This window comes from Armigeres subalbatus, chromosome 3 (assembly GCF_024139115.2).
Source record: "Armigeres subalbatus isolate Guangzhou_Male chromosome 3, GZ_Asu_2, whole genome shotgun sequence".
Lineage (NCBI taxonomy): Eukaryota > Metazoa > Arthropoda > Insecta > Diptera > Culicidae > Armigeres > Armigeres subalbatus.
The window spans coordinates 347547226-347572513 of record NC_085141.1 but is presented as its reverse complement, the minus strand read 5'-3'; the positions used below and the strand labels follow the sequence as shown (position 1 = coordinate 347572513).

Genomic DNA, 25288 nt, shown 5'->3' with positions numbered 1-25288 from the left:
AAGAAAAGCATCAATGATTTTACCACCTTGAAGGGCGGTGTGCTCTAACTCGTTACAAAACTGTTATTCCAATATGGTGTCTTCAGAAAAAATGTTCCAATTCACATTCTTTATAACATTGCAGTGGATAAACCACTGCTTTAGTATATCTGCGTTTTTTTTTTTATTTCACACCGCCCTTTAAGAAGGATGAATCATTGATGTTTTCTTATCAAAAGAAAGCTTAAGAAATATCCTTCAACTCTTCTGAAGACATCATGACTCTAAAATGTAGTTTTCGGGTCGAAAACTAAAAAACGCACGTTTTGAGGGATCGGAATGACACGATTGAGTTGGGAAATCTTGAGGTAGGTAGGCCCATCCGGACCAGATCCACATCTCTCAAAAGAATAAGGGAGACGGGATCTCAGTTAGGATGTCACTCGTTATTGTTTAATGTCAGGAAACGTTCCATACAAGAGGGGGACAATGCTAAAAGGAATGCCACCTCGGAGGCGTACTCCAACAACTCGGAGGTATTTGCTAAACTGAAAAACGTTATAGAGGATTCCAACCACCTGCCAATATTTGTACTTACCTTGCAAACCCATTTATATTCGCCTCCGACGCAACGATCCATGGAGACTGATAGAATGTAGTTGACCGCGGCGAACTATTGTTTGTCAACTGTTCCATGTTGGGAAGGTTATTCCAAAAGCAGGATCGACCTCCAGTGTAAGCAAAGTGGTAGGAAAAGAGTGGGGAGTGTTGCTTAGATCCGTACCACACGCGAGAAGGGACGATGATGACGATGTGTCAGTTGTGTTGTGCTGGTTGGAAGGGAAGAGAACGCTCTGGGAATCGGGATGAGATGCCGAGGGTATAGAATTAGCGAACCTCTGTTCGATTTCTTGAGCAAATCACAACACCAGTGAGTTGGTAGTAATGTAGCTTTAGCTGTAAATTTTATGTATGTTTAGTTTTGAGATAGTTTTAGACAATTTAGCTTTAAGTACTAACAAAAATCGGTTTGCAAGGGCAATTACAGCACAACTCTAACCTTAATATAGAACGCTGACACGAGGAATCGGCATGTTTAATATAGGGCCCTCCTTAGCCGTGCGATAAGACGCGCGGCTACAAAGCAAGACCATGCTGAGGGTGGCTGGGTTCGATTCCCGGTGCCGGTCTAGGCAATTTTCGGATTGGAAATTGTCTCGACTTCCCTGGGCATAAAAGTATCATCGTGTTAGCCTCATGATATACGAATGCAAAAATGGTAACTTGGCTTAGAAACTCGCAGTTAATAACTGTGGAAGTGCTTAATGAACACTAAGCTGCGAGGCGGCTCTGTCCCAGTGTGGGGATGTAATGCCAGTAAGAAGAAGAATATAGGATTAGGTTGGATTCATCAATTAGTTTGAGAACTAACGATTCGTGTAGCATACAAATTTTAATAGGGCACTGTCACTATATCTATAAGTATTGGTCTAGATTTAAGTTCAAATTAGCTGTAAGAAACTAATATGTAATAATATAGTTTGGAATTCAGAACAGAAGTAAGTAAATAATTCAATTTTCACCTTTTGTACGTGACTTCTGGCACTAGCTAACAGTGAAGATGTTTTCTCAATGTTAATAGTTCTCTTTCTCTTCCTTTCGTACTGTCAACATGACACTTTCACTGACAGTCCACTCCCGCCGTCACTGAAGCGTTGCTAGAACTGTTGCCAATATCAACAAGTACCCTCGGAAGTATCCGAAAGGGTACTGTTGTGGATGACAGTGTCCTAGGTGGTAGAGCCTTAGTGCCTTCTAAACCCGTAGACCCGAGCCGACAAAGAGAGCTGGATTGAATTTGGTGAAATGCAGACAGGGGTAAGAGTTATCGCTTGGGTTGGAGTTCCCGACGAGCCAAGGACGCTGGATGTGTTGGGACTTATAACCCGGGCTGGTGTCCTCTGGATGCCCAAAAAGCGTTAGAAGGCATTAATTATCCAGAATAAAGGGTACGGAGTGCTCGAGGAAGCTTATTGTACTCAGCATCCGTACTAACTGCCCGGTGGTCTTGGATGACCAGCTTGCTGGTACTCAGTTGCATCCCCCGTTAAGCGGGGAAGAACAAAACGATAACACCATGCAGGCATCGCTGAATCCAAAACAGAATGCAAAAGTCTCTCACTTAACATCTTTGTATACACATACGATATGTAGCATACCGTGAGAGGTTTTTTTTCGCAAACTGTCATGATAAATTTCTTTTAAAAAGCTCCAAACGCGGGAAGCACTGGTTCTGATGGTGCATTTCAACTTGTTCTACATAGCTGAGCGTTCCCCAACGCACAATGAGCAAGAACAAAGCGAGAATCTTTTCGATGGGGGCTGTCTGTCCTATTTTTTTTTTTTTGCACTTGTATATAAGTTTGATCAATTTGTTGTCATGACTTTTTATGATTCAAAACAGTTTTTGCCTTTCTTTTATCTGCTCCGGAGAAACAGCGTTTTGAATCCTTGCGCTTACTATACGGTGTTAGTAAGACTTCGATTCGGAGTGTTAGAAACTTGAAAGCCAACTTCAACGTTAGAGGTGATGATTTTGACAGTTTGATTAGATGTTGGATGTCTCAGGTTGCGGAGAATTGAAAACAATTTTAAAAATGGAATTCAATTGAAGTTATTTCCCTACTTTCCGGGTATTGACAACCCGGCATTGATCCTGTGGAAATATAGATGGCAAACAATAATAAATACACACTTTCACTCAATTTGGATGGTACAAACAATAGAAAGGGGGGGGGGGCAAACTGCGAGTGTTAGACCCCCGAGCAGCACAAGTCAGGCAAAAATAGTTACAGTTGCAGTAACCTATGTGAAACATGTGTGCTACTAGGGACGATATTGGGAAATTAAATTCATCACTACCAGCTAGTTTCGAAGGTCACCAAATCAGACCAGATATGATAATGAGAATAGGAAGTTAAAAATAATAAATGAGGACAGAGAAGTAAGACAAAACTTCTCATTTCTCACTTTTCATTGGAAGTGAGGAATCAGAAGTGAGATATCTCACTTCTCCTTTCTCACCTTTCATTTCTTCCTACTTCTCACTTCATATTTCTCTGAGTGTAAGTAATAAAAAGTAAGGAGTGGGACGTAACATTTGATAAATAGAAAGTGAGATGTGAGAAATGAGAAATCAGGAGTGAGAAATGAGAAGTCTCACTTATCACTTTTTCCTGTAAGAAGTCAGAAGAGAGAAGCGAGAAGTTAGAAGTGAGGCTAAGACTTAGTAAGACTTCTAAATTCTGATTGACCACTTCTTACTTTTCACTTTTACTTTTGTTCGGCCAAATAATGATTCCGGCCTAGAGATGAGCCAGTCCTGGGCTGAAAGTCTCTCAAATAACTGCAAATTGTGCGGCCTAATTCCGCCGAACGAGCTATCCGTTGGTTTGATCCGTTCGTTGCCTGACGAGGAAAGAGGCAAAGTCATGGCCAGCTATTCACTAGTCAATGTTGGCAGCCGAACCGTTAAACGGATGATATTTGCATATCTGCAAACAATGCACGCTGGAAGTAGATTGCCCAGGTTCTAATATATATAACCATCACATTCTCCTTCTTCTCTCACTAAAAAAGAGAAAAAAAACAATTGACTTGGGATTTTCATAAACAACTATACTGCCGCTAACCGCAAGTCGAGCACATCTGTATATTGACATCCAATTTTACAATCCAGTAGTCAATATCCGTATTCAATTCCCATATTCAAAATCATCCTTATTCAAATTTAAATATATTTGATTTCCAAATATCCTCAAATCCATTGTATGAACCCGGAATGCAAAGCCAATATTCGTATTTTATGAATAAAGTTTTTATCCCAAACCAACATTGGAATGTGGAATGGAATACCAGAATTAAACATTCATATAAAATATTCAAGTTTTTGTTCAATCTCTTCATCTTCAATAGCTCTGCATTGCAACTGGTTCTTGAGCTACTATATACGTTTTCTATAGCATTTCCACAGTAATAAATTGAAAGTTTTATTTATACCATTGCATGATTATTAGGGTGCCAATGAAAATGACATTTTCGAATTTCAAAAAACGTCATTGCTTACTAATTTCATTACCCCAAAATATGACTCCATGCAAAATTTGAGCTCAATCGGACATGGTTTAGGGGTGCCTATCATTCATCAAACTTTTGAAATTTTTACCCATGAAAATTTTACCAAAAAGGGACCGGAAAAGTTGAAAATCGAATTTTTGTTTTTGATGGAAAATGACTTAAAAATGCATAAAACGTTAAGATCTGACGTTACTTAACAAAAAAATTTCGAAAAAAATCGATTTTTTCTCTTAGAACATTTTTGGGAAATGATTTAGGGGTGTTCAAAATCCTGCTATCAAAATTTTGTTTTTTTTTTGTGACTTGATTTTCGCACGTTATGTTTTGAATTCATGCGGTACCGCGTAATAATAACCGCGTAAAAATAAACCTCAGTGTAATAAACATTGCCTAGCAATCTGATTTTTTTCCCGAAAATCTGATCTCAAAAGTTTTCAAAGTTACAAAAACTTCAAAATTTTGATAGCAAGATTTTGAGCACCCCTAAATCATGTCCGATGGAGCTCAAATTTTGCATTGAGATTGCTGACCGCTCACTTTAGCTGTCCCAGTCGATTCCAAACTTGATGAAAATAATAACAAATAGCCGTCATAACAGTCAACCATGGATTTCCAGTCACAGGGTTTCAAGTTTGATTTATTTCACCAGGTAGGATGACTGATTTGAAGTTTGTTTATAATTTTTTTCATCGAATTCTGCGGAAGAAACCCAATGATAATAAAATGGTTGTCTGTTTCACACCGGGCTTAGCAACCTCTATAGGGGCATATTTTAGGGCTTAGGAAATGTTTGCGTAACGTCCGGTTTTTAAATTCTTTGAAAAATTGTTATGTTTCTTTGACGCGAACAATCTACCCCTCTTCTACACAATCTTTAGCATCAAAAGCTGCAACAATCCGATACTCTTCCAGAGCACATTTGACAACACAAGCAGAAACGCGATGAGAAAAAAAAAATCATTTATTTCGAAAACAAATCATGTTAAGTCGAAACCGATAAGAACAACAAATCATTTAATCTAGTACCTTCGATATTACAAGTGGAAACCGATGAGAAAATGAATCATTTGCTCAGGCGGTACATCAGAGTTCTTTCGTTATTTTAACTCTTCTAAGTCAAACCGATGAGAAAACAAATAATTTATTTCATCGCACTTCCATAGCTGATGAGCAAATCACTTAATCCGGCGCTCTATCAGAGCAGCTTCGACATCACATATCGAAACCGATGAAAAAACAAATCAATTATGTTGGCGCTCTGACTTTTTAAGTCAAAACGGTAGAGAAACAATACATTTTCAATAGGCCTTTTCATGTGACACTACCGAGATTGAACTTGTTTACAACCTCTGAAGGACCGTGCAAATCCGAAGCTGTCACTTTCATAGAAGAACTGTCAATTGTGTATCGTCAATCAGCTGATTTTAAACGACTAGTTTTTCACTTATCCAGCCTATCCAGCGCTCTTCCAGAGTGCCTTCGACATCCCAAACCAAAGCAAATCATTCAATTCGACGCTTTTCCAGAGCGTCTTCGATGTCCCAAATCGAAACCGATGAGCAAATCATTCAATTCGACACTCTTCGACGCTTCCGTTTGTTTGATCGCTTGTGTGCTGTCTTAACGTTTGTTGTCCGACGAGGAAAGAGGCAAAGTCATGGCCTGCTATTCACTAGTCAATGTTGGCAGCAATCTGCAATCTGCAATCAATGCACGCGCACGGTGGAAGTGCATTGCCCAGTTTCTAATATATCTCACCCTCACAAAACGACATCGTTGGTCGTGTGACGTTTTCGGCAAAATTGCCTCTTCTGCCAAATGACCATTTTGATCAAACAGCATTTTCGGCCGAATAACTTTCGACTTAATGGTCAAATGGCTGTTAGCCGAATGACTTTCGGCAAATCGGCCAAAAATACTTTTGCCTAAAAACGTATATCGCATACCCATTGCGCATCGGGTATCGTCATCGAGTTTTCGAAATCGATGTTTAATTTTTATTAGCCCTTGTCCAAGCTGAGCATTCATCGTGGTGGTATCCTACGTGAGTGGGGTCCGGACTCGTCAACTGCACTGTTCTCGGCCCAACGACATGATAAAAGTGTTCCGGAAATTTCGTCTCGACAGAGCCCGGCCAACAATTCTGCCCCGTTCAAGGCTGAATCCATCCCAAGGGATCCCATACCTACATTTCCTCGTCAGTCGTCAGCATCGTCTTCGTCATCATCACCACCGAATGTAAGATTTGTCAAGTGTAAATGAGCGCAATGTGTGCGAGCAGGGAAAATTGGTCCGGCCCGGGGCGCGCCCGATGCTGGGGGCACCTTGCCGGCAGTGTAATTCAATTTCACGTCGTCAAAATGCGCCCCATTCGGAATGCTATCGGGGGTCGCCGGGGAGGCAGATTTTTGTGCGAATTATTTTAATTTTAAATTAATTTCATTTAGCTTCCTTCACATCGCGATGCGATGGTGCGAATTCAGAATGAATTTGGTAGAATTTGCTGTGGCGAGGCAGCACCAGCAGCCACATTCCCGGTGTTTATGGGATGAGTTTCTCCGCAAATATTTCGCGAGAAACATGGGCGCACAACTGGACGACGACGACGGCCGCGACGGAATGCCACCTCTTCTGGCTGCCAAAAGTAATAAATATCAATGGGAAATTTGTACCAGCAATTAATATTTATTCGGATGAGCCTGCTCGGCGCTGGCAGATACAGAGGCTGTCGTGAACTGGTGCTACTTTTTTGAAAGGCTGCGTTTATGAACAAAAAAGCACTCCACAAATGCCAACGTGACAGGTTTGGCAAGCAGTTGAAATTAATGACTGTCGGAGTTGGATGTTCGCATGCATTTATATTCGGACGACGAGGTGAGATTTTTGGCAGGTGGAAGATTGAGAGCAGTTCAGCTGCACCTCATGAGTTTATGAGCAATCGTACTATATTTGTGGGAACTTTTTGGAAACTACTGCAAATTTATTTAGATAAGGAAATTGGTCGAATGAAATCAATAATGGAGATGAATTGCCTGGCATCCACACTAAACTATTAACCTCAAAGTTGTTCGCATTTCAGAGACTTGACTCCTTCACGAACGCAAAAGCAAAAGTTAGTTTTCTGACGGTTTTTCATAACATCCCAATCATAATCTTACGTTTCATATTATTTGAAAAATATCCAAATCCTTAAATCATCAAAAAAGTACTAAAGTAAAGTTGCCCTAAGGGTAAGCTTGGGCAGCGTTCAGGTGAAACAATTTATCTAAGGGTCATTAAAGGGTCATAGCACTCTTCATCGAGTAAAAATTTGCATGCTCTTACACTAAGAAATATATTTGCAACGATAAACTCAACACAAGGCTCTCAATAGCAAAATCATTTACCGCAGCTGTCCACTGCGGTCGATTAATCATCGACTTTTTCAAACGCACCGCGCACTTTTAAGTTGCAACCACGTTGAAGAAATGATCGCAAGCATCGGTTTGGTCCTGGTCAGTCATTACGCCTCATATCCAACCCCCAAAATCGAGCATTGCTTAAGCAAAACTGCACTCCGACCACACGTGTGTGTGCAAATTAGTCGTACCTACCAATAAGTTGCAACACAATCCGTCGAAAAACACAAGCCGAGTCAGGCGCATCTTACTCTTGAAGGATATTTTCGCACCGGAGCAAGATATTTATCAAAATCAAGTCAAACTTGCTCACAAATAAAATCAATCATTCCTGGTCGTGAGCGTCGCTTCCACCAACTTTTTCCCCTGCCCAAGTCAAGATTTTCCCTCGGAACGCATCCTTTGCTCCGGTGATATGTGAAATTGTTCTGTTCTCCGCAACGACGATCGACAAAAGAGTCAAGATCGCGCGTGTTGATGATCTCTGAGCGGACCGCAAACCAGAGCGAAAACAAATATTCATTCATCTATTGGCTAACTTAACTCTTTTATATCTACTTGAAAACAAATTTTGAAGTGTGTTTTCAAATAATTTTGTTCCATTGTAAATTAATTATTCAAGATCTTAAAAACACTTCAAATTATCGTATTTCATTTGATTCTTTTCAAGGTGCAAGAAAGGTAAAAAAGATGAAGCTGATGAACCACATATTGAGCAAAAAAAGCTCATCTTAACACAGCATCTCGAAAAGTTTGTCAAGATTGTCGCGAGCAAAAATTCCGGTGATTGAATGACCGTCGCGTCGACGGTCGGTCGGGAGGAAGGCCGTGGGGTACGAATCCTGTCGCTTCTGTCGTCAGCATCCTTCGCGCTTCATCGAGTGTCAATGCGCGCTTGTGGAAACGGCAAGCGTCCGAGAAGCGACGACGGGGACCGGGACACGCACAACATGACAAATATTGCTTATGTATGCCAATCATAATATCGGATGTTGTAGTTGTCGAGCGCGCGGGAAAAATCGGGAGCAGGTAGCTCTGTAATGTGCGAACGACAAATTGATCATAAATGCGAAACCGCGAGGACGAGCGACGCGACGCTTGATCGATCGAGTGCGTTTGATCGAGACTGTCTCATCATCCCAAGCCAGCCCGAGAGTGCCTGGGAAGTGTTTTACGACTGTTGAATGGTGATCCGTTTCGGATCACCGCACAACCACCAGCCAGCAATGGATGACAAGGGGCGAGCGTTGAAAGCCAGAGTGCGTTTCTAGGAACACACCACCACCGGCACCGGGCTCTGCTGGGTGCCTACCCAGTGGGTTTCACAGTCAGTGGTGCGCACTTGCAAGTAATTCAAGCCGGCGCACATCACCGCGACCGTGTACCGTTTGTAATTACTTGCTGCAACTCTAATCATGCTCGTGCGGAGTTAAGTTCGCTGGTAGCTCCGGGTTGCGCTTCGATTCGCAATGTTTTGTGTCAAGTCATTCACTGGTCATAATGTGTGGATTTAACTCGTTGATTTCCCAGTAAGCATCGGGTTGCAATTATGAAAGATGGAACTGCTGTAGGTTGGTTTTGTGATGCAGCAGGGATGACTCGACTGGAGGCAGAAAATTATTGCACCACACGCCTGGAGATGAGACTAGGCATTTGAATCAAATCGCAAGTCCATATTTTGTTGCATTCAGAATAAATACATACTTTAACGAGAACAACTGGTTCTCAATACAGACCCCATTCGATTCCATAAGGACTAGGGATATGTAATCGGTCTCCTAGTTTACTATTAAAATGTGTTTCAAAACTAATATTTTCTTAACGGTTGCTACGGTTTCTGATGTTTTAGTTCTTATCCGATGCTCCAGAGACTTTGATACGAATCGAGGGAATCACAAGGCTTTGAACATTCTGGTTGATATTTCCGTCCCTATTTAGTTAGAAAATAAAGAAAATCCTCTGGGATTTGATTTCAAGAGGATGGATCTCCTTTCTATGATGCAAGTACTTATGCGGATTGACTATTGATACGTTTGCAAGCATTGACGATTCGGTAGACTTTTTCTGCATAACCTTCACTATAAGTCAAGTTATCTTCGACTGCTTGCCTCTTCGCCAAATTGCCCAAAGCCTGGCTCTAAACTCTGTAAAAAATCCAAGACATTATTATCATTCAGGTGATGTCAACAAAATGAGAGTGGACTTCCCGCTGAAACTTACCAGGGAAACATACACTCTTAGTCTGTTATAGACAAATGTTGTCAATTCCAACAACTGTAGTACATGGTTTAATTGGCTATCAATAAGCTAAACCTCTAAACTCCTATCCCTACATCCCCGGCTGGGGTACTATCAAGAAGGTAAAGAAATACAAAAATAACATAGCATCGTACGCACGTTTAGTATTCTAGAAGTAAGTGTAAGCTAGTAATGGACTCCGTGCGTATAATGGACCCCTAGAACAAGTTTAACGTTGGAATCAACGATATCCTGCAAACTTTCATCGAGTAAAGCTACTTTACACGGGTGGCCATAATAGGCATAATAGGCGGAGACGGGGTGGCCATAATAGGCATTCTAGTTACATCATTTTTAAACGATTATTACAGTAGTCAAAGTACGTTGCTGATACCTTTCCCGACTTTACCGATATTTTCTGAAAAATTCTCGATACTATTTAGCAAATTTATAACAAAAATATAAATTAAAGTATCATGAAATAAATCGGGGATGGTCATACTTTATTTTATTACTTAAGGCCAATACAAATGAGCATGAGCATGAGTATGATGACCGTGCATTTCGTAGTTGCTACTCCGTGATTGACCAGAGCAATCGCAATTGCACAAGGAACGAATGGATGGGAGCATGGGATTTGCTCTCCAACCTCAATGTGCACAGGTCGAGAGTTTCGCTCATTTCGAATTCTAACAGTTACCTGCTAGAGTGAATCAACTAGTAGGTATATGGATAGAAGATGGAAACGATACGGAAGCCTATTTACAGTTCCAGCGATTGCTAGAACATGAGAAATATATGAAAAGATATAAAGTAGAAGAAATGGAACGGGCCTGTTGACCCCACGACCTCCTGCGAATAAGGCAGAAGCGGCAGCCATATGATCACCAAGTTTGTATTATTTGTTGAAGCCAATACAAATATTGAAAAAAAAAAAACTTGTCTTCTCCCCTTGGATCCCCCTTTTTGATCAAAAATAATATTTTAGGAGGGCACAAAAAAATCGGAAATTTTTAGGATTTTCAAAACATTCTTTAACAAATCCGAAGTGTTCATCTATTTTTTAACTTTAATTATTTATTTTTTTAACCCCTCCCTCCTCCTTAACGTTTCGGGGACCAGTAGGAAATATTTTTTATTAAATATTTTAACAGCCTAAATTGTGTTTGGCTTATATCTTCTCCAACACACCTTCATCATTCGTGTCCTTTATTGTTTCTTTCCTGATCATTCATATTTTTTCTCAATCAATTTCCTGTTCATAGCACTTATTGTGCCTTAACCAGGTATTTTGGGTGCAATGAATAATTGATTTGTTTATTTTACTTTTGTTACACATCCTGATCTTATTATGGCATCGTACTGTATTACTTATGCCAGTCCCGAACCCTTATGCTGGTTTACGACCAAATACTGTAGATGGGTATTGCATAAGGCCGATACAAATATTTAAAAACAATTTTGCCCCCCTTTGATTTTTTATGCCCAAAAATAATATTTTGAGTGGGCAAAAAAGAATTGGGTGATTTTGAGAATTTTCAAAACAATTTTCAACAAATCCGAGGAGCTTTCCGTTTTTTTTTCATTTGACACATTCCACGCACTTCTACGCCAGGGTACCAAAATTTTAAACTGAAAATTAGGGTCCAATATATTTAGGAAACGAAAATGCATATACTGAATTGTAAGAAAAACATTTGTTTTACTGAAAATTAGTTTGGGAACATATATTAATAGCCAATCAAAATAGTAGACTTTAAGTGTGTGTGTGTGTGTGTGTGTGTGTGTGTGTGTGTGTGTGTGTGTGTGTGTGTGTGTGTGTGTGTGTGTGTGTGTGTGTGTGTGTGTGTGTGTGTGTGTGTGTGTGTGTGTACAAACTAACCCCCACTGTCTGGCAGTGATGTTATGGAAGAAAGCTGTCTGTTAAAACAGTCAGATTTAATCCGGGAGTTAGAAAGTGCTAGCTCTACTGCTGCTCCAGTGACCCATTTCAGAGTGCCTGGTATTTCATGTCCACCTGAGGTCACTATCACTAACAGTAAGCCCCGCATAAATACATTCAGATATCAAATGGATATATGCAATATATTTATACTTCCGGGATCAAGATTTATATCCATGATACATCATAAATATACATCGTTGAACTCAGACCGTATTTAGTGAAATTAGTTTATATATATATATATATATATATTTAAGTATGGAACGGACTCACCATGTAACTAAAATTGCTTGTAACACAGTTTTTAAAGCAGCAGTGATAAATATCTTCCTACAAAACAATAAATTATCGGTGAATTATTGATTAAACAACCTGATGAGCTACGATCACCCGTCACCACTGAAGTGTGTTCAGTCAGTAATCGAATTGACCAACTAATGCGAATGTCGATACATATTTATTTAGACCAATTATTCCGAATAACTATAAAATTATATGTACTGTGACTTGACTGAATACAATAAAATTGTTTTCGAAGGCGACAATGAGTCAAACGGGTCAAGGAGTCGAATTTTTAATAGAACAAGAATACTAAAGCGTAAGGAGCCTTAAGATTTTGTTGTAATCCTACTTCCCACTCTCTGTTATACCACCATAAGAACCATTGTCACGACTCGAATTTTCAAGTTTGGTTTGGTTTTCTGGTTTGGCCTTAAGCTCCTTCATACGGTTCCACATACCGTTCCGCCTCGGGGCTTGTCGGTGCACAATATTGCGTTAGAAATTGTTACGTTCGTCTAGAGGGTGAGTGGGCTTGTTAAGGAAAAAATATTTAGAAAACTACCAATAGAAAGTCGAACATCCGATAGAAAAAGTTGACGGAAGTCTAATCGTTTTTGATTTTTTAAATAGGCATATAATTAGGTTAAAATTTCTTTAAGGCTGGATAATGACTGTTAATATCCATCCCGAGGAAACCATATACAGATAATTATCTATAATATTAAAATATTAACAGGTGTAGAACGTTATATGTACTAGCCAATTGAATTTCCCGACAACATTAATATTATAGTATACAAGTTTGAGAACATGGAGGGAGCTTTCATTAGTACATAGTTTTTGAACATTGCATTGAACAGAAGAGAAAAAAAGTAAATTCTTAAAGAGACAGAGTAGGTTGCTGTGTAATATTGAAGGACAAATCGGAACTTGCTCACCATGTTTGTGTTTCCCAGCATCATAGCAGTTGGATCGTTCCAGAATAATAAACGGGACCACCATTTAATTAAGTTGACGAAATCTTCGATCCGGTATTCGTCAGATTGGAAGGATGTGCCATTTTTATAAATTAGACGCATTCTACGCACTTCTTCGAGATTTTCTCTTTCCAATTTTGTGTTTGATGCAGCCCGGGCGATGGGAGAAACTTGGACACCATCAAATACTGCAGCAGCACATGTATCCATTCCTCACTTTGGTACAGCTTCTTGATTGCAGAATTTTCAAATTTCTCGAAAACGAATTCATAAAATTTAGCAAAATAAATTCAGACTTTCCTGCTGATTCCGGAAGATGAAGGCTTAAAAACACCAGGACCACTTCTCGACGAATAGCAGAATGCATCCTTTCACGGTTTTGTGAAGAGCATCTGTTCTCAAAATAGTAGACTTTAAGTATGAAAAAAATACTTCCTAATCTAATTTTTACAAATGTGCTCCATCGCACCTATTTAGGTTCAAATGTATTGGTTGATACATGATAAAGTAGAGTTTATGATGGCCTTTTTGTGAGTCAATTGTATTGCTTCGAAAATTTTTGTTTTCTTGAAATTTGTGTACTTTGAAAACAGTGACATTGAAATGGTGTCGCGTTACGAAAATAGTCGCATAATTGATACTACACAAAAAGTACACACATTGGAAAAATAATACTTCGGATTCTCTTAGTATTCGTCAAGAGCTTTCTTTTCATGTTTTAATATTCAAAATCGGAGCATTTTTCACGAAGTTACACTAGGTACAAAAACTCATAGGGGTCATCCTCGATATCACCATGTACTCATATGAGTAAACGTAGCGAACAGTTTGCTCCCGAAAACGGCTTCCTTCTACCTTTTCACGGACCTTCAGACTCTTTACGGATGTAGCGACCATGTAGGACGTTTTTTTGCTTCAATTGTTTATTTGAAAAGTTCCGAGCGTTACGGAGCCGCAAAAATGGTTTTCGATACTAGTTTTATCTTGATTCTTATACATATTTTTGGCTTTGGAGAGCAGAAAAAATATTTTTTTTTTTCAACCGAGATCCGCACGGCCCAATGCTTGGTTCATGAATTTCTACTAATATCCCAGTTGAAAACAAATGTTAGTTAATTGCAACACTTAAAGGAGGCGCCGTAACCATGCGTCAATTTAGCCGATATTTCAGCTTATGGAATTTCACCGAGATTTACACAGCCTAGAGCGTTGGTCACCGGCAGTTGAAAATATAATGGATAGCATCAGGAAAACAAACTTCAGCAACCACTGCAAGAATAAGGGTCTATTGAAAAGGAAAACAGGGGGCTTCTGTGTGAAACATTGGAAATTTATTGATTTCCCAGTTATGTTAATCGAGATGAACCTATTTAGGGCTAAAATCTCGTTATTAAAGACATGTTATATTCGGTTTCTGTGTTTTATTTCATATCAGGACATCAACACTATTCTTAAAATATTAACTCAAGAGCGTAAGGGTTTAAAATGCACGTAAGCAACTCAGTGCACGACGCGTCCGCTCATGTGGTAAATATTGCTTGAGACATGAGACATACACCAATGTATTCTGACATGTATGAACAAAAAGTTAAAAACATACCACGTTCCAGTAGAAAAGAAGACTAAAAACAACAGAAAGATACATCTTCAACATTTCTGAGCTTCTTGGGCCATCATCACCTTTTAAAACGGTTAACATAGAAAAAAGGCAACACAGAACTTTTCATCTAAAAAAACAAATCACTTCTAGGGAGATCGATCATCTGACCACGTACTTAAAAACATATGAACCGTTTGTTTGAGAAACTTCATATGTAACATTTTGGCCAAAATGAGTTTTTATATATTCTGAATCCTCGTCCAAAAATACGTATTCTGGCAAAAATACGAAAAAAATTTGTTGTTCAGGAATGTATGAAATTTTTCGTTTTTTGAGAAACTACAGTCGTTTTCTCCACATCTCGATGTTGAGGGGACCATCGAGATCAATATGGTAAAAAGAAGGTGAGGTGATCATTTTGTGTATTACACAACCATTTGCTTGTAGTAGTGCGTCGGTTTAGTCGCGTCTTAGCAATCATTTCACAGCATGACGACGACTGACGTCACAGTGGTTGTGATAAAATTTTCTCCGACTTCCCCTCCAAGCGTTATGCACTGCACCATCGCATCAAGGGGCAACCAGCATTTTGTTATGGAAACAATACCATGAAAAAATATCTCACGGTAAGAAAGGCATCGAGATAGGGAGAGATCGAGGAATGGAAGGAAAATAGAAATGGGTACTAGATCCAAAAAAAAGCTCGTTGCTATGAAAAACGACAACAAAACAAGTGTCATTTCTTGTTGATGACGTGTATGTTGATGTTTAAAGATGGTCTAGTAGCCTAAAAATTTGAACATATCGACATAAGGAGAGTGAATCTTGAACAAAATATGATCAGAACCCATCGAGATAGAGAGATATCGAGATAGGGAGGTTATCGAGATGTAGAAAGCCCAAATGTATGTAGATTGAAGGGACTGGGGAAACCATCGACATAGGGAGAGATATCGAGATATAGAACATCGAGATGTAGAGAGTCGACTGTACATATGTCCACGTACTTTGAAGAGCAATTGTGGAGTACTGCTTACATTTTTTGCACTGCAAGTTCCCCTGGATGTTGAGTTTTGCCAAAAACTATTGATCTGTATCGAAGAAATCGAAAGATTCGGTGCAAATTTGTTCGAAAACAGTTTTTTGTTGTTTTCTCGAAATACACAGGATTTTGTTTTTACACGATTTTTTTTCGCTCGTGTTTTTGATCGTGTGACTTCAATTTACCACCAAACTCTTCGCAACATGTTTCAAAAAATCCAGGATAAATCGAAGAAAAATCACATGATAATTGATATGCGTTTAACATTTAGGATGAGTGCAAAATTGAGAACATATAAATCGTGTAAAAACAAAATCCAGTGTAGTGTAAAATGGACTTATGCAGTTTCTCAAACAAATGATTCATATCCGGATCGTACCTGGGCGTGACTAACATAAATATCAGAAAATCTAATACCATTGATTACGTTTTGAAATGTGACATGCATGGTTTTGGTGGTTTGTTTGGATGACCGGTTAGTCCCTAAAATCTCAATAGTCGAAACACCAGATCATGGCCACCAATTCTACAATAATTCAAAGATAGATAATGTAACAATATGTCGATTGCAACATGCCGCATCGAAATCTGCTGAAATTATGCACTCTATCAGCGAGAAACATGTTCGCGTAACGCGACACCATTTGCAGAACACTGTTTGTCGATCAGCGTAACGCGGTGGTGTTGAAATCAATCCATCGAATTTCATTGTAATTTCCGTTTTTACCCACAATTTGAGTTCACAGCCTTATTTCTGTTCTGTATACGAGAAGTGCTTGGAATAAATCGAGATTCCACACCATATACCAGAGCTAAAAAACGCACTTGCCTTGCAAACGACGAAAAAGTTCATTTCAGCAATGTTGTCGCGTTACGAAATGCACCGCGTTTTATTTATTTTATTTGAAGCAAGGAATCTTGAAGTGAATATTCTATCAGAAAGGAAATTTAGTGAGGATTATTATAAACCTGTTTAATCATATGCAGATTTGTGAGGATGAGATATATTAGTAGTTGGGCAATCCACTTTTAGAGTGGATTGATGACAGATTTGCAAATATCGTATAACGGTTTGGTTACCAACACTAACTAGTAAATAGCAGGCCATTACTTTGCCTCTTTCCTCGTGGGACAACGAACGGAGTCACATGCGCGATTAGACATCAGCACACCCCGTGATAGCTCGTTCGGCAGAACTAGGCCGCACATTTGGCGATCCTGCCAGGTTGTTCCTGGTTGGAAATAATTGTTTTGTAAGTATCCTGTGGGCGTGATTGGGAAATTTTTTCATCGGTTTCAACTTGTAATGCCGAAGACGCTCTGGAAGAGCGTCGGATTGATAAATATGCTCATCGGTTTCGACTTGTAGTGTCGAAGACGCTCTGTAAAAGCGTCGGATTGAACGATTTGTCTATCGCATTCGACTTGTGATGTCGAAGACGCTGTGGGAAGCGTCGGAATGAATGATTTGCTCATCGGTTTGGACTTGTAGTGTCGAAGACACGACACTGGAAGAGCGTCTGATAAAATTTTTTTACACATCGGTTTCGACTTCTGATGTCGAAGACGCTGGATTGACAAATGTGTTGTTTCTCAACGGTTTTTACTTAAACAAAAGTTGAAGGCGCTCTGGAAGAGTTATTTATGAAAATCCTAAGTCAATGGTTTTTTTCCTCTTTTTTTAGTGAAAGAAGAAGGGGAATAAGAGGGTGAGATATATTAGGAGTTGGGCAATCCACTTTTAGAGTGAATTTATGACAGATATGCAAATATCGTATAACGGTTTGGTAGCCAACACTAACTAATAAATAGCAGGCCATTACTTTGCCTCTTTCCTCGTGGGACAACGAACGGAGTCGCATGCGCGATTAGACAGCACACCCCGTGATAGCTCGTTCGGCAGAACTAGGCCGCACAAGATTGTGTTTCAGAAATGTGATCGCAAAGTTTTTACGACTGCAGTTTGCCAGGTATGAAGAAATAATTTTTCCTTTCTCATACAAAAACTTGTAACAAAAGGATATCATTTCCTTCCAAACTCAACCTTTTTATAGGAGGCTCGGAGACCCATAGTCTTATATACAATCAACTTGACGAACCAAGCAATTGTCTGTTTGTCCTTGTATATGTGTTTGTGCATATGAGGCATACAAACATTGTTGTCTAATTTTCATCCTCTACCGACTTCAATTGAGTGAAAGAAACAGCTGCCATGGACAGTAGGAGCTGGTCACGCCCTTACAGTCAATTTAGGATTAGGATAGAAAAATTAGTTTGATACTCATTATTATAATATTATAAGAAGAATGCTCTGCATCTCCGTGAGCGCCACGGGAAAGAAATCTTTGGTTTGTTGAAAAGGTAATTCATGTGAAGCCACCTTGATAAGCGACTAAATATTTATTATAAACGAAGTTATTTTAAAAACTCAAAAACGAACACCGTGTTTCAAATCAATCCAACGCAAAATCAATGTGCTTCGTTTAATTTTTTTCTCAACCCTTAAGCGGTGCTAAGTCATGCGCTTAAACCTTGAGGCATAAGAGGTGAAGAAGTTGGCCTTTAATAAAAAATACGCCACGAAGGAATGCAGGCATGGGAGAGCATGGCAATGAAGAATATTAGGCCATCTTTGAATGTCAAACAAGTTGAAGCAACCGAGTTGTCGACATCTCTCCTGGCTGGCCACGGTTAGTTGTGAAACTTTCCTAAGATTTGATGAGGTTTCACAATGAGTTCTGTTGAACTTACAGATGAGTTGCATGTATCCACATGTGTGCTGCTCAATTCACACTAGCCCAAGTCCTAATGTCTATTGGGACTTCGAACAGAACTGACATGACGGCCCTGCTGCGAGACCGGATGTTTGCATAGGTTGAATCATTACGACCAACATAAACTCTTAAAGCTATACGAAGGCATACTTTAGAATTTAATTATTAAACCCTTCCATGTCTACGTAGGTACAAGACATTCAAATTACTATTGGGCTTTATCACAGTTTATTCGGTTTAATGTTTGAGCTCAATGCAACGCACACTATACATGATTTGTTCTCTATGCGGGGATTTACCCCTGCGCGTTATTTCCGCTTATAAGCTTTCCAAATTTTTCTATTTCTCCGTAATAACTTTTTGCCTTTTTCGTAAACTAAGTATACGTAAAGGCTATATGATCGCTCCAAAAACAAACTTTTTATAGAGGACCCAGAGACCCATAGTATTATATACCGATCAACAAATTGAGGTGATGTCTGTGTGTATGTGTGTGTGTGTCTGTGCGCACCCACGTACCAAAATGTAGCAAAAGTGTTACTCATTTTTCGGACACTTATCCTGAACCGATTTGCTCGCAACAAGTTGCATTCGACGCAGAATCCTGTCCCATTGTTTCCTATTGATTGGACTATAGAAGTGGCCAAAAAACTATTTTCAAATGGACGAGAAAGGCACCATCACCGCTAGGTGGATTAATCTGGGTTACAATGAATCGCCTGCTTTGAGCGTGCTTACAGCGGCACACTAGGAGTTAACTTTCTGAAATCAGTATGGCGAAAGGCATCTAAGGTTCGATTTCTCAAAATTAGGCAGCTTCATCGATAAAATATTTGGTAGGCGTAGTAGCGGACACCATTCTCCATAACCGGTACCAAATAGTTTTTCATGGAAAGTTCCTCATTTTGAGAAAACCCGCGTTAGATGTATTTCGCCATACAAATTTCTGGGGGTTAACTCTTCTTGGCTATTTACGCATATACAATAGCGCCTGGATGTGGAAGCGGCGGGTAGAAAATCAGCCACTGCCAATAATTCATTACTACAATCGGATTCTATTGTTGCTCATGCCATTTTTAAACTATATAAAAAAATATTTTTCAATTCACTACTACTATAGTTTGTTCATTGACCTGTTGCTCCACTTGTTTCAATTTCCCCCGTTAAGCCAGTTCATGCAATCACGACGAAACCTTGCTGCAGAATGTACAGATTTTATCTCGTTTGGAAGTTGATTCCATAAGACAACTGCAAGTACGAAGAAAGCATTGCAGTCATATGAAGTATTGTGCCGTGATATAAGAAAGTGTTGTACGCGAGTGCTCCTCAATGGTTGCAGTTTCTCAACAATATATTGTGATCATTGGTAAATTATCCTCAATAATGAAACATAGCAACGCAATTTGAAATAAATCATGAAAAGAGCACTCCAAAAGCTCCCGTTGCTCTGGAAAAGTTAAACACCCAGCGAACACAATAAAGGTAGGCGTAGGCTGCTGCGTATTTGTTTATAGAAATGTTGCATAGACGATATGAAATATGACCCTTGTGATTGTGTATGAAACATTTCCATAATCAGATACTCAGCTGCTTACATTGTTAAGTGAATACCGCTTAAATGATCATGATCGGCGACTGTTGCATTCAAAACTAATTCCAAACCATAAGAAAATTGCGGCTCGGGAAAAAAATAGAATCGAATTTATTTTCAAAAATTCTATCTCACTAAAGTGCAATTTTGACGTCTCTTATGGGCTTTTCTCGTTACATTTAATAATACACGAGAAAGGCACCACCACCGCTAGGTGGATTATTCTGGGGTTTTAACTTTGGTTTGGTGGATATCAATATGAACTTTCAACAGAGTAGACATTGTACTACGTCCTGATCTAAAACCTGACTGGTGTGGACTGATAAGAACCACCTTTTATTTTCGAAAGCCTTAGAGAGAGCGCTTAAAATGCTGATTGAACAAAGATTGTTCGAACTTTTGTCTGTCGGTTTTTGAAGACCGTTTTTGAAACACGACACGGCTAGTTAATTAAGTTACATTTGAATTTTTTTTAACTTTTTCCACATATCTTTACTAGACGATGTTGATTCCAAGTTTGTGGTTATAAAATTATATGGAAAAACATCGACAAACTAGCGCAATTCGGTACAATAATAAAAAGAAAACATCGACGAAGATAAATCGATCTATACAGTTACGCGCGAGAATTGTAAATAACTTGTGAAAAAAGTTATTAGCAAATTAGTCACATGACATTGAAATGTTGGTGTAATTTAGAGACAAATAAGATAGCTGTTCATCTAGCACACATGAGCAATCAATTCCTGGAGGATTATAAACCACACCAAACAACAATTTTTGATGGTTAATATGAACATCATCAAACGAATTCAGTCAGATTGCTCAACCCCGTGTCGCAATTCCAACTGTTGCATTCGACTTAGAGTAAAATTAATAGGGATTCAGTTTCATTCCAAATTTTCGACCACTATTCTAGTTTATTTGTAGTTATATATAGGTGGAAATAGTGGAGTATGATTATTAAATAATACTATTCTGAAATAAAAATAACTCACTAGCGTTACATGGTTACGATATCACAAGCAGCACACGTTCAGCCAATCTTGTTGCAGTAACCATATTGTGAGAGAATTCGGGCATATATAAGTTACTGTGATCGATATGCAATATATTTGTTGCTGGGGGTGTATACGTGTGAGTGCGTGTACCACGATTTAGCGGTTTTACGACAGATGCGAGACGATACGCATCGGCCCTGGACTGGTGGAAGAATACGAGCCTTGGACCTTTGGCAGAATTTCCGCCTTCTGTTATTTGGAGTGACGAGGAATAGTTGGCAGAAGGGATAAGTAGTCGTATTTTTGAGTCCGACAAAGAAGCACGAGTCGATAAAACCCGGTTGCGCTAACTAGAAATCAACAAATACTAGCCTTGTACCGTTTTGACTTAAATTCCGAACATGACTCATATTCCGAACTTTAGCTTTTAAATGTCCATTTTAACTTTATTCGTGTAATTTTCTCCACAGGAGTTTGAATTCGTTTGTTATCTTGATCCTCAGTGCAGAAAACCAATGACAGTTTTAGTTTTAGGGCGCTAAAACGCCAGTGTTCGGAATATGAGTCATATTCGGGATTTGCCAAGCCATTCTGTTGAGATGCGCCAGAGTAGTAAACGCTGCGGACGGGAATAGGGTATTTGTGCTATTTTATTACAATCTAACTTCCACTATCTGGCAGTGGCATTATGGATAACATATTCGTGCAACCATATTATTAATATGATTGCAAGAATCTTAGATTCGGGAGCTAGAAAGTAATAGTTCTATTGTAACATATAGCCCGTTTCAATAAAGTATGCGTTCCGAAGCTATAGCCGTATACAATAAGCCCCGCATGATTGTACCCACAGAGTATCTGAAGTGCATTCAAACTTCCTGAATTAAAATTGAATTCTTTTAATTTTGGCGCATATTTAATAATAAAAATATAATTAACAATTTGCAGTTTATCATAAAATGGCTTACCATTTTCCTAAGTTATCTTTGAATCGAACATGTTTGTTCATCTGCATTGCGATTATCGCATTATGACATTGCATTGCCGTTGCTAACAATCGATCATCGTATCCTTGCACAAACATTCGCTTGTATGTATATCGCCGACTGCGGTCACTGCTCTGGCCCTACTTTTTGTGGCAAACTGGTGCGAAGCACCGCACAAAAAGAAGAGCCCAAAAACCAACTACACTGAACGACGGCCGAATGAGACTCACGTTGCGAACGGGAAAAAGAGGTGCTGCCAAAATGGTCCAATACCCTACTTTAACGTTGATAATCAAATGTTTCAATATAACTGGGAAATTGGTGGAGAGTTTCGAGTCGATTGATATATAAATCTCAAAATCCATCGAAAGATCAAGGCGCTATTAACGTTTAAAATCTTACATGATTTCGTGACGGTCTCGGATTTGGAAATTTTCATTTGTCACCCTGTATCCGAGTCTCCCCTTAGACGTAGTTTACGTCAAAATCCACTACAGAATTGCCTCGTTCACGTTTGATTGCAATTATAAAATATCCTGGGGTCATTCTTCCATACATTTTTGGTTGATACCATATCGAAACGCAGTTATTGATCCACAGCTAATGCTCATCCCGGGGTCACCCATTATCATTCGGCGTATCGCACCACACGGTGTAAATTAACAAAACAATCATATCAAAACCTCCGCACCGTTACCGGCGAAAATTCCCACCACTTTTTTTCCCTCCGTCCCAGGAGGGTAGCAATTAACCCCGTCGGCGCGCGCGATACCGGCAAACAGTAACAAACAATCCCAAGCGGGAGACTTCGACTTACCGGTGGGCGATAGCTGCAAACCTGCCGGTGGCGGTGGAGGACCCGGCGGTTGCTGACCGGGCAAACCGGACCCGGGTACCCTCGGCGGTGGTTCCATACTCCACGGGGCGGCTCCACTGGTCGGCAGCTGTGCGAACTCACTCCCGATCGCCGATCCAATCAACATCATATGGGACACAGCGAAAACACCACACTGCTCTGGCTTTGCGTCTTCTTCCGTTTCGTTGACTGCGCTCTGTTCCTTCCGGTTCACCTCTCGGAAAGGTTTCACCGCACTATGAGCGTTCTCAAAGATTCGGTCTTCCTGGTTCAGGCGTTACATTAATATGTTCCAAGGTCACACCGGACTTGCGAAAGACGCTCTGCGCTGAACCCGCATCAACCACTTGTCACTTGTCACCAGCGGGCTAATGTGAGTTTAATTGACATTCAAACACTTGCACGCGAGCGCACGGTAGTCGATTCCCTGAAGCTTTCCAGTTATTGAACGACACATTCACTCGATCGCTTGCTCGCCGGAGTCACCTTTTGCGGGAGCTAATTAATTAATTATAAAAGTTGATCGCAGACAAATGGAAGTGACACTTCTTTCGCTCGGTCACGTTTACGGCAACATCCACTTGTTGATCGAGTTAATTAACTCGAGGTCGATCGCACCTCGTTCGAGTTACTTTATGCGGCGTTAATTATCACTTGAATATTTGCGCTCGATCCGTCACTTGTTCTAGCCTACGGGTTTCTTCCTACAACGTACTTCACACTCGGCCTTCTTGCATCTTGGAAATCTTCTCTAGAATTCTTTCTACGGAAACTGCACTACGATCTTCCACAGCTGGGTAGGTGCGTCCTACCCGAAGTCACTCGGAATTGAACCCCACTCACTCGATAGCAGTAAAACCGGAAACTGTCACCGCGACAATCGTCGCCACTAAACCAATCACAGTCCTTCCACAGAGGAGCATTTTGAACACCGCGCCAAAAAACAAACAAATTCACCTAAACGTGCGGCGATCGACGAGCGGCGGCACAACTGGACTGGTTCGTAGCGCGGATAGTAGAACGGGGCGCGCGCGTAACAACTGTCCGCGTGGATAGCAATAACAGACTGAAAGCAGGCAGGAAACGAGAAGCACGAAAGCGTTGAGCAAAATCAAGCACCCGTTGAGCTTGGAGAGCCCACAACTACCAACCAGCAGCAGCGGTAGCGGCCGCGTTCGCTCAGTTCAGAACCAGTGTGCAAGCAAGAGAGATCCGGATGGGTGGAACTGTGCGGTACGCGGCGTGCTCGCTGGCTGACTGTGGCTGTCCCGCTTTGGCGCACGGGTTGGAGCAAGCGAGATGGCGCGCACACGGCGAATTGGTCGCAACCCACTGAGTTTACGTGGTCTTGCATATATGGACGATGGGCGAAGTTGTTGATGGCGATGATGAGAGGGTGGTGAGGGGCAGATAGGAGTTGTTTTCTGTTTATGGAAGCAGTTTTGGTACTTGATTCCTGCAGGGGGAGGTGGGTGGTAGAAGGAAAACATGAAGTGGACGCAAAGAGTGTGAAGCTAAACCGGGTGTTGTGGTCGTTGCCTGCCGTTGGGTGTTGAATGTGTTGAGCCGGGTGAGCGATGCCCTGGCGAGGGATTAAACAGCGAAGCTTTCATTGGTGATAATTGAAGAATAGCGACGGGAGTTGCAGCAAATTGAAAATGAATACAATAAAATAAACTAGTTCAAGTTTGCATCGAAGGGAGTGCTGTGGAAATAATTGTGCATTGAAAAGTGCGTCAATCTTTCGAGTTGTAAAACCCTTAAGACTCTAGTTGGGTGTAGTGTAAATGACGATTGAATAAATAAATTAGTCACACAAATGTTCAACTTCATTGCTTGCAAAGCTAATTGAAGAATGATATTTTATCACTTAAAAATGTCAATTGCTCTGCTAAGCCAAGATGTTAAATGATTCAAAAGCTAAAAGGGCATCCTTGTCTCTGTTTTAAATTTTGCTTATAAACTAAGCCATCAACAAAAGATTTTATTTGGCTTAAAATGCAGCCCAGCATCCGTCTTGAGAGACCAAAACATTTAATAATAATGATGGCGTCTACGTCTGTCGAATGCGCTTTTTGTTTGTCATACCCAGTGCGCTAGGAAACAAAATTCAAAGTGCGCTATAACCAAGCTCTAATGTGCGAGCAATTTCACTTGCCATTATAGTTACACGAATTCGTTTGACTTGTTTGCGAAAAGTCAAAAAGTGCAACCAAATTAGTTATAACAATAACGTTGATTCACTAGATTTAACAATTCAACACGTTAGCAGGTTCAGCAGACTTTTTTTTTCATTTTGTTTTTGGTGTGCAATTATTTTACGTGTTAAGTTGTCAACCAGTGTTGGCCCTTCAACTTTGTTGTTTTAGTTTTAGTTCTGCTATTATTGGTAACAATTATTTTTGTTTGACAATGGAAAATTATTTTGGCTGCATCAAGCGCTGATTACTTTACAAATTTCAAAACAATTGAAAATTCCTAC

General features: G+C 40.0%; 1 protein-coding gene across 3 annotated transcripts in view; it reads right to left on the bottom strand.

Moving 5' to 3' along the window:
- Positions 1-23883, bottom strand: part of LOC134225976 (paired box protein Pax-6-like) — a 181385-nt gene extending 157502 nt beyond the window's left edge. The window contains exon 1 of one of the 3 annotated variants that reach the window (XM_062706459.1): positions 22768-23883. In XM_062706459.1, the coding sequence (XP_062562443.1) occupies positions 22768-22936 (169 nt within the window). In that variant the 5' untranslated portion in view covers positions 22937-23883. The remainder of the gene's footprint in view (positions 1-22767) is intronic. The other 2 variants (XM_062706457.1, XM_062706458.1) reach the window with 2 other exon arrangements.
- Positions 23884-25288: the final 1405 nt, after the last annotated feature.